Source organism: Urocampus carinirostris, chromosome 10 (genome assembly GCF_059441175.1).
Source record: "Urocampus carinirostris isolate Australia breed hairy pipefish chromosome 10, RoL_Ucar_1.0, whole genome shotgun sequence".
NCBI classification, from domain to species: Eukaryota; Metazoa; Chordata; class Actinopteri; order Syngnathiformes; family Syngnathidae; genus Urocampus; species Urocampus carinirostris.
The window spans coordinates 29,499,232-29,509,969 of NC_142358.1; the positions used below are offsets into that span (position 1 = coordinate 29,499,232).

At 43.5% G+C, this 10,738-nt stretch overlaps 1 protein-coding gene across 3 annotated transcripts in view; it reads right to left on the reverse strand.

The window, feature by feature from the left end:
- The window catches only part of scarf1 (scavenger receptor class F, member 1), an 18,262-nt gene extending 10,424 nt beyond the window's left edge, over positions 1-7,838 (reverse strand). The window contains exons 1-7 of one of the 3 annotated variants that reach the window (XM_088345176.1): positions 7,700-7,838; positions 7,471-7,532; positions 7,286-7,387; positions 4,777-5,021; positions 4,481-4,677; positions 983-1,201; positions 51-179 (exon numbers count right to left, since the gene is read on the reverse strand). In XM_088345176.1, coding sequence (XP_088201302.1) covers positions 51-179; positions 983-1,201; positions 4,481-4,677; positions 4,777-5,021; positions 7,286-7,387; positions 7,471-7,532; positions 7,700-7,800 — 1,055 coding nt within the window. In that variant the 5' untranslated portion in view covers positions 7,801-7,838. Of the gene's footprint in view, positions 1-50; positions 180-982; positions 1,202-4,480; positions 5,022-7,285; positions 7,388-7,470; positions 7,533-7,630 lie in introns of all 3 variants that reach the window. The other 2 variants (XM_088345175.1, XM_088345177.1) reach the window with 2 other exon arrangements.
- Positions 7,839-10,738: the final 2,900 nt, after the last annotated feature.

Below are 10,738 nucleotides of genomic sequence, written 5' to 3' on the forward strand. Positions count from 1 at the left end.
CCCATATTGACCACCGCTACTGCACGTCAGCGTGAGGAAATGAAGCTCACCTTTCCCCTTGAAAGCCCGGCCGACAGACGCAATTTCCTGTCACGTGATGACAGTCGCCATGGTAACACGGGCTGCACAGGAAGCGACACGAACCTCCATATGTCATGTCGGGGCAGACCTCCTCGCACCTGCAAACAGTAATGACAATCTTATTGAATTTGTGAGTATTTAATGTTCATTTTGTTGTCTGACAGTGATTATTCCTCATTTAATTGATTTACCCCTTGTTCATTTTATTTTTTGCAGCAAAATACCCCACTTGAAGAATATGAGAATCTCTGCCCACCCCCCCAAAAAAATACTCTAAATTACTCTTAAATACTGAAAAGAGCAATAGTTATTTACCGAAGGAATGATTTTGGATAGAGACTCCTTTCCGAAATGTTTTTTTATTTTTATTTTTTCCTCTCAAGCACCCCTTGAAGTCCATTTAAATATCCTTAGGAGCGGGGTTGGGTAGGGTTACTTTAACTTGATTACTTTCAATTACTTTTGGATTACTCCAATACCAAATATGCTAATAAAAGACAAAAGAAACTAAACTTTGTGCAGCCTTGGGGAGTAACGGAATAAATGGAACGGCAAAAATTATGTTGGCAAGCTGTTTGGATTCATTTTCATTTTGTTTCTGTCGCATTTTATGGTAGTTTTGCCGGAGATCAAAGCCAGGAGAGAAAGTTTACCACGTGTTGAGAGTCAACATTTTATTTGTATTTAGTTTATTTTGTCATTTATTAGCATATTTGGTATTGGAGTAATCCAAAAGTAATTGAAAGTAATCAAGTTAAAAGTTAAAGTAACCCTACCCAACCCTTCTTAGGAGTATTTTACCCCTATTTTACGATGGTATAATCCATCAAACACACCATCAGATACCAACAAAAATGTCTTTTTTTTTTTTTTTTTTTTGTGGAGTTAAACTTGTGCCCACCTAGGTCCTCTCCATCCTGGATTACAGCTCCAACATTTTCCAGTTTTAGGATCGCAGGGCTCATTGCTTCGGCAGCGGGGGCACCTCTCCTGGCAGCTTTTACCATAGAAACCGGGCGGGCACAGTCGGTCGCAGCGGGTTCCATTCCAGCCTGCCTCACAGGCCGAACACGCGCCGTCGGTGGGGGAGCAAACTTGGCCTCCTTTGCATTGTCCGCAACTGGGCAGGAGAATTATGGCAAAAATGAGCGATATAATCAGTGCTGGGTGCATTATTGAAAAAAGTAATTAGTTACAGTTACTAGTTACGTCATTTGAAAACTAATTGCATTACCCCCAGACTACTGACACCCAAAAGTAGCTTGTCACTCAAGAAGTAACAATCAAGTTACAAATTACCGTATACTGTACGACTCACATTGAAAATAGAAGGAAATGTGTACACCAACATGGGGAAGCGTCATATTTCTTGTCTTGTGCAATCATAAGAACTTGCAGACTAACACAGCCGAGACACTCCATATCCATTTTGTCTTTTGTCTTAAAACCACTCGAACATTTCCTTCTCTATCTCTGGGTAAATTCCTAGACCAAAATTGAGCACTCTTTCACCGTAAATTCTATGCCCACGTTCGCCCCTTTGATTTTGTTTTTCATGTATAAGCCACGCCCCCATCCCCACGCGCTGCCTACCATTCGCACATAGCGCACATAAACTGACCCCAGATTTCAGTATTTTATTTATTAGTTGGAACTAAGGTTTAGATATGAATATATACGTTAGGGAGAATATCAGGATATCAGTAGGGAGAAATTACACATCCTTCTCTTTTCTTGTGACAATGCCACCGTTACTGTATTTAGTTGTATTTTGTAGGTAGATATAAATATTCCCACTGTTACATTTAGTGTTGAGATGCTGGCGAAAGGAGGGTCACATAACGAAGCAGAAACAGGCAAACAACAGATGATATAGTAATTCATATTCTACTTTCAAAAAGTAGTGGAGCAACCCATCATGTTGTAAAGACAGTCTTATTATGAAATTTTGGAACCTAGCGTTCACATGCGTAAATGCACATCAAACAAGAAGCTCGGGTCTTGTACAAGTACGCGTTATCGAGAAATAGAGGTAAGATTGGGCCTAAAAAGTTCAGCCCGACCCGACTCAGCTCGCGGGTATTAGAGCCCGAACTAGCCCAAATCCGAGTAATTAACTTGATTTGAGGGACCAAGCCCGTAACGAACCCAATTTTGCATAATTATATGTGTAAGGACTTTTTTGTTCATTATCCACCAGTTATTGTTCTTAGTTGATTTTTCTTTGTGGAGGATCTGCGTGCGTGATGAATTCCGCCCTGTCCCCGACACGCCGCGCCAAGCGCGTGGACGAGGGCTACGTTGCACGAAACAGGGACGAAATGCACCATGCGGATCATACACAAAGAAAAATAAAGTACGAACAATTACGGACACGCCCCAAGCGTCAATTATTTCTTTTAAAAGATGATGATTGATATTTTAGGCCCAACCCGACCTGAATTTCCGTTCAGGCTCAGGCTCAGGTAAGGTTTGTGATCGATCTTAAGATCTTGTACAAGGGAGTAACGCGTTACAAAGGATCAACACTGGAAAGAGGCCAGGTAGAATTAATACACTAACCTCATTTTACACACACTTCCGTAAATCCCGGGCTGACACGGCTAGTTGCAGAATTTGCCCTCGACACTGGCTTAAATATGAGTACATACGGTAGGGAGAATATCAGATAATCAGTAGGGAGAAACTACAGATTTACGTACCATGTGCTTCAAACGACGCCACCATAATTGGATTTAGCTGTATTTTGGAGGTGGGTATAAACATTCCCACTTCCGTTTCTGCATTCAGAATTGAGGGTTACATGTCGTTTTCTTAGCAAACGAGAAATTGGCTATCAACAAAAGATGTAAAATGTAAATGGTCTGCATTTATAGAGCGCTTGAAGACCTCCCAAAGCGCTTTACAATGTGCTTCACACTTACTCATTCACACACACACACTCACACACCAATAGCGGCCATGCAGCCATGCAACGCGCCGACCTGCTTATTGGGGGCATTAGGGATTCAGTGTCTTGCCCAAGGACACTTGGACATATAACACGGAGGAGATAGGGATCGAACCTGTGATCTCTTGATGTTGTGAACCGGGTAATGAAAGGCCTACCGGTAGCTTTAGTAAAAAGAAAACTCATATGTGTTTTAAATAACTGTTTTTGTTGGGGTCTTGTGCACCTCCTGCCACCAGAGGGCACCTGATGGCTTTGGAAATGGGACGGGTGCGTCCAATCACCACCCACCTGTTAGTAATTATCCTTAGCCTTCAAAAGGACACTTTGGACAGCACCTGTTGTCGGATCATCACCATCAATACCGCCGTCACATTACTTAGTTCCAGTCTGGTTTATGAGGTTTGGTTTTCTGGTTCAGATAGTTTGCACACTTTTCATTGACCTATTTTTTGTTACTTTGTTGAGAATTTTGTTATCAAATACCATCATTTTTTAACACTTTACCATAGTTCCTGCTTCGCTATACAATGGAACCTCGGTTCTCGACCATAATCCGTTCCAGAACCCTGTTCGAAAACCGATTTGTTCGATCACCGAAATCGTTTTTCCCATTAAAAGTAATGTAAAATCGTTTTAATCTGTTCCAACACCCTGAATGTTTACCATGAACGTAAACATGAAGCTAACCCAGGCTAATCGTACGTTCGCGTTAGCGTAATCTTCCGTACGAAAGATTACGCTAACATGAACGTGTAAAAATAAAAAAATCAGGTCGTTTACACGTCATTTAGCACCCGGGTCTCCACAAAAAGTGGTGAGCGGTTAAAGGATAAAGAAAAGAATTATGAATAGGATTTCTTACCTTTGTGGTGGTCTGCAGAAGCCATGCTCTATTCCCTCAAAAGAAGGGAAACTCGCACATCTTCTTCATATTTTGCTATTATTTCTTTCTTAAATGCAATAGTTGTACGCACTACTCTTCTTTTTTCACCTGAAGCAACTTTGCCGCTTGCACCGACCTTCGGAGGCATAATTAGGGGCTAAAACACTCCGTTCACCGATATTGAAAGCGAAAAGGAGCACGTCATAACAGTTCCTCACGAGGGGTGGGGGCAATCTACACCCGTACGCCGCTCAGCAACGCACCCTAGCGTACCGGCGTTCGAACTCCGATTTTTTGAACGAAAAGCAAAGCAAGAATTTCTCGAAATTTTTGGTCGACAGCCGATTTCTTCGAACTGAGAGGCGTTCGAAAACCGAGGTTCCACTGTAGTAATTTATTATTTGCTTTAAAAAGTAGTGGAGTAACACATGATGTAATGACAGTCACGTTACAAAAGTGTGTTGAAAACGCATTACAGTACTCGTTACCGAAAAAGGGTCATTCATTTGTAACGTGCTGCTCTCAATATTGGAGGGTGGACCAGGAATGATAAACACACAAACCTCATTTTACACCCGCTGCCGTACTTCCCGGGTTGACACGGCTGATTGCAGAACTCGCCCTCGAACCCCAGGTGGCACAAACAATTCCCGGTGGCGGGGTCGCAACTGCTGTGCGTGAGGTCACAATTACATCGCCGATCGCAGGTTGGCCCCCACCAGGCGGCATCGCACTCGCACACGCCGGTACGCTGGTTGCACTGCGACAGGTAGCAGTTGCAGGTGACTGGGCACTTCAGCCCCCAATGGCCCTTGTGGCACTGGCAGCGGCCCGTCAACTGGTCGCAGCCGGCACCTACCGAGCCCCCGGGGACGCACTGGCAGGGCTTGGCGCAGGTGGAAGTCCACCAGCCCTCGTCGCAGGTGCAATTTCCGTACACCGGGTTGCAGACGGCGTGGCGGGCGCATTTGCAGGCGTGTTGGCATAACGGACCCCAGCGGTTGGGGTTGCAGGTGCACTCGCCGCTCACCGGGTGACAGCGGCCGTGAGGGTGGCACGGGCACACTTGACGACAATCTGAGGCCCAGAACTCTGGGGGACACCCTGGGGTCAAATCACATATTAATGGCGTTAATGAATGAGCAAACTGATCTGATAATGTCTGTTTCTAAAAATAACTTGCATGTGTGTTTATATGACTGGCTAAACCATCATCATCTGCACCGCTTATCCTCACTAGGGTCGCAGGGGTGCTGGAGCCCATCCCAGCAATCATTGGGCAGTGGGCAGGGGACACCCTGAACTGGTTGCCAGCCAATCGCAGGGCACACAGGGACAGACAACTCGCTCATTCACACAGAGGGACAATTTGGACCGGCCAATCCACCTGAAATGCATGTCTTTGGAATGTGGGAGGAGGAAACCCACGCAAGCATACAAACTCCGCACAGGAAGTCCGGTAGCTGGATTTGAACCCACACAGGAGGTTCCCAAGACCTTAGAACTGTGCCGCACACACACTAACCACTGCTCCGCCGTGCTGCCCTTGTTAGAATATGATATGGTGAAATTGTGAATGTGTTTAATTGCTGTTAAAAGTTGTCAATAAAATAATTCAAACCAAAAAAAGTGTGTTTGTATGTGACTAGCTAAACCGATTTTCGGGAAAATCTACACAGTTGTACTTTCGGCCTCCACTTGTGTTTTTAGCTTTCTTTTGTGTCAAGGCACCCCCGTTAAATACCAGAAAAACATTGTTGAACATATGTGTAGTCTCCTTTACTGGGGCCACTAACGCCTCTGGCAGCCAAATTGGGTACTGCAGCTCCACCACCGAGCACTCCAAGCAGCCAAATACAATCTTTTAGCGGCCTGACCATGCCGGGCTTGTATAATTGCTTGTATATTTATATTTGTAAATGTGCAAAGTATGAACTTTTTATTTTTTTACTATTATACACCAAAATACTCTACAATGCATTGACATAAAAGTACAAAACCTTTTTACAGGCCCAAGCGTTCATGGAACAGATTAAAGTAAACATGTATCAGTAGCCTAGATGGTAAGGCGCCCGCTTTGAGACTGGGAGGTCGCTGGTTCGCGCCTCGGCCGAGTCATACCAAAGACTTATAACATTGGTAAAATGGCGGCGCCCTCTGTTGGCTGCGGCTGCATCGGCTCGCTACAACGGGTCAGGTGTATCGACATTTCGTTCTGTGTACATTGTTACACAGAATGACAATACAAAGGAAATTATTATTATTATTATTATGTATTTATGACATATAAATCTGGACCATTTAGGCAATCGGCAATCAAATACACAATGTACTATGCAAATCCATGAAGTAGCAGAAATGTGAAAAGTAAACTGCAATACAGCGGGGATCATTTTCTCTGAGTGTATGTGTGTGTGTGTTCAAATATGACTTATAGGCTCAAAACAGCTTCACTGATTTTTGTGAAAATTTACACAGTAGTACTTTATGCCTCTGCGAGTGTCTTTGGCTAGGTTTCATGTCAAAGCACGCCCAAGAAATACCAACAAAATCAATAAAGATCTGCTTTTGTATACAAGCGGCTCTGGAGCTGGAAGCAGCTCTTTGGTGACCCTAGTGCAGGGGTGTCAAACTCATTTTAACTCTGGGGCCACACGATAGAACAAACATTCTGTCGGGGGCCGGACTAATAGATTAAAGAGAAAGAAAAAAAGAGATAAAGAAATAAGAGAAGGAGGGAGGGAAAAGGAGAGAGGGTGGGATAAAGAAAGAGAGGGAGAGAGCGTGCGAAACAAAAGAGGTTAAAAGATAAGTTGTGAGGGATGGGGAAAGAAAGGGAGAGGAAGAAAGAAATCTAAAGAGAAATACTTAAGGAGAAAAGAGAAAAGAAAGTGCAAAGGAGAAAGAGAAAAGGAAAAAAAGAAGTTAGAGCAAAATACGTTAAAAAGACACAGAGAGAGAAAGAGACAGACCAACAAAGGAAGAGAAAAAGAGAGACACAAGGAGTGAAAGAGACAGACAGAGAGTGGGAGGAAAGGGGTGGAAGAGAGAGTGAGAGAGAGAAATGAATACAAGTACAGTGTCTTTGTGAGAGGCACCTGGCTTTGGCAACATCAAGTTGACATATTTCAACCTGCAGCTTGTTTTTCTCTTGTGCTTCTCTGAGTTTTGTCTCGCGGGCCAGATTCAATCCCTTAGCGGGCCTGATCTGGCCCGCGGGCTGCCTGTTTAACGCCTGTGCCCGAGTGGCTCCTTGGCGCTTTTTAATCAAACCACAGCCCCAACAACCTCGCCCAAGTAGAATGCCCAACAATACCGGGCCATTACGCTAGTTATTATCCATAGAATAATGTCCTCTGTCCACTCACGTGTTTTACAATGAGCGCCATAATACCCTGGCGGGCAGCGACAAACTCCAGGATAGACGCAAAGCTCATCCTTCTGACAGGCATGCTCCCCCTCACACACCGCTGTAAGAACAGACACAAACAAAATCCACGATTTTCCATAACAAAAACCGGGATGCGAAAAAAACCAAACCCCTTAAACTCACGTCTTGTGCACTCTTTCCCTTCCTGACGCCAACCAGTGCAGCACACCAGAGTGGTAAGATCCCTGTAAAAGTGTTAATGAACTAAATGGACATTTAACAAGTACTCATGAATGAAATGAGTCGTTGAGCAGTAAATTGAACTCCATTGCAAGTTACTGACATGCTAGCAATGTGTCCTAGTTTTACAATCAGAAGGTCATCCCCTGCTTGCTGACATCATGAAGTGTACCTGGGGTTGCGGCAGACGTTCCTCCCCTCGGGGTCCAGTACAAGTGAGAAGCACATCAACCAGCAGCATAAAGTCGTCAGACTAGCGAGGAGAGGTTTCATCTTCAACTAATATTCCTTCCCAAAAGTTTGCACTCCCACAAGAGTCTCTTAAAAAGTGCCACCCTCCACCCTTCCCTTGTTCTGTTTCACCGTCCCCTGAGTCGTCTTGTGGCAGAGAGCCACTGGGTTTCCTCTTCCCATTTCCTGGGGAAGCTGAAGCGGCTTCCTCCTATTCATCCAGAAGAGGCTTTTTAAAGATGGAGCCGCAAACATCAACGACAACTTTCTCATTTGAGGATAGAAGAAGCACATAACATCCATGTCGGTCTACTTCCCAGAAACTGCATCGTCCAGGTGGGTTCTCAACTGGTCTGACCTTGAAGACCCAACTTCTTCAACCCAAATCAAGAAATTCTTCTCCTCAAATGGAAGACTGTTTATATCAGGGGTGTCAAACTCATTTTAACTCGGGGGCCACACCACAGAACAAACATTCTCTCAGGGGCCGGACTAATGAGGAAGGAAGAATGAAATGGACAGAAAGAAAAAAAGAAAGAAAGAGAGAAGGAAATGGAGAAAGAAAAAAAGAAAAAGAAAGAATGAAAGACTAATAGATTGAGGAGAAAGAAAAGAGAGAACGAAATAAGAGAAAAAGAGGGAGAGAAAAAGAGAGAGGGTGGGACAAATAAAAAAGAGAAAGGGAGAAAGAAAGAGAGAGAGGTAAAAAAAGAGAGAGATAATATGAGAAACAAAAGATAAAAAAGAAATTGTGAAAGAGGGGGAAAAAAGAGAGAGAAAAAGAAATCCAAATAGAAAGAGAGAAGGGGAGAAAGAGGGGGATGCAAGAGAGAGAAAAAAAAACAGAAAAGGAAAAGAGAGCCAAAGAAAGTAAAAAGACAGAGAAGAAGAGGAACAAAGAAAGAAATAGAGAGACAGAGCGAGTGAAAGAGAGAGAGATAGGTGAGAGAAGAAGGGAGGATGAGAGAGAGAGTGAAAGAGAGAGAGAAAGAAATACAAGTACAGCGTTTGTAAGAGGCACCTGGCTTTGGCAACATCAAGAGGACATATTTCAACCTGCAGCTCGTTTTTCTCTTGCGCTTCCCTCAGCTTTGTCTCGCGGGCCAGATTCAATCCCTTAGCGGGCCTTATCCGGCCCGCGGGCCGGCAATTTGACACCTGTGGTTTATATCATAGTAGAATTTTTTATTTCTTAAACAAACCAAATGAGCCCTTAAAGCAGGGGTGTCAAACTCATTTTAACTCGGGGGCCACACGATAGAACAAACATTCTATCGGGGGCCGGACTAGTAAATTAAAGAGAAAGAAAAAAAAGAGATAAAGAAATAAGAGAATAAGAAAAGGAGAGAGGGCGGGACAAAGAAAGAAAAAGAGAGAAGGGCGAGAGCGTGAGAAACAAAAGATTAAAAGTCGTGAGAGAGGGGGAAAGAAAGGTAGAGGAAGAAAGAAATCCAAAGAGAAATAGAAAGACAGAAGGAGAGAAAAGAGAAAAGAAAGCGGAAATGGTATGAAGAGAGAAAGAGAAAAAAAAATAAGGAAGTTGGAGCAAAAGAGGTTAAAACACACAGGGAGAGAAAGAGACAGAGAGCAACAAAGGAAGAGAAAAAGAGACACAGAGAGTGAAAGAGTCAGAGACAGAGTGGGAGAAAAGGGGTGGAAAAGAAAGAAAGAGCGAGCGAGAGACAAATAAATAAATACAAGTACAGTGTCTTTGTGAGAGGCACCTGGCTTTGGCGACATCAAGTTGACATTTTTCAACCTGCAGCTTGTTTTTCTCTTGCGCTTTTCTGAGTGTTGTCTCGCGGGCCGGTTTCAATCTTTTAGCGGGCCTGATCCAGCCCGCGGGCCGCCTGTTTGACACCTGTGCCTTAAAGCATAACGATTTCAAGTAGTTCTATTCCCTTCAATTCTCAATTAGCTGCATTTTGACTAAAAAAAGAAATGCTTCACTTCAGAAGCTTATGCCATATTTCTACAGCCTCAACATCCACAAACATGGAATAAAAAGGGCAACATTTTCTTTGGTCTCTTGGCTTTTCTGCTTTCTGTCCACCCAAAAATGTATTGCACTCGATCGGCTGCAATCCATTATCTCTGATCGCTTATTGTTGTTAGCAGGGACTGGCAGAAGCGTACTTTTGACAGTCCTGGCAGCTCTTATATACAGTCCGTCTTGAACTACACTCATGAGGCCACAATCCATTATCCCCTATTCCATGTTTCACGATGGATTATCGCGGTGGGGTGTTCAGCAATAAACGGATAACAGTATGTAAACAAACTTTCCAGGTATGGGGGATGTTCACTCACATTTGAGGATATTACTGCCATCTACTGTTAAAAACTGTAATTGACCCCCAGTTATTTTGGTGTTCCTGGCAATTTTCTAACAAGGCAAAGGCCTGCAAACTTCCAAAAAACAGGTTCATGACCCACAGGACTTGTGATTATCAATAACTGTTGTTAGCAAGACATTGTTTGGGGGGGAAAAAAAAATCTATTCTTTTTTTTCATTTTGGTTCCACCTGGTGACGGTGTGATTCACAAAGAACAAAAACCCCAATCGAGAAAAGCTTTGGCCAAGTTTCTTTTCTCCCACGAAAAAATTTTCAATTCCTTTAACGATTTAACTTCCTTGTGTTTCAAGTGGTGGGATACCAAGGCCAGGAATCCAACAAGTATCTGATTCATTATAGAGCTTCACATCAAAGTTGTGGTAGGAATTGGATTATTCCTTTGTTCTTGACTGTGGACGATTGGACTTACCTTAGTTGTAAAACATCAGATTTGTGGTTTTATCAGGAAAATGTATATATATTATCTTGTTTCGGCGGATGAGTGGTTAACAGGGCTGCAGCCCAGTTCTGAGGTCATGCGTTCAAATCCAGCTACCAGCCTTCCTTTGTGGAGTTTGCATGTTCTCCCTGTCCCTGCATTGGTTTTATCCTCCCACATTCCAAAAAACATGCATGGCAGGTGA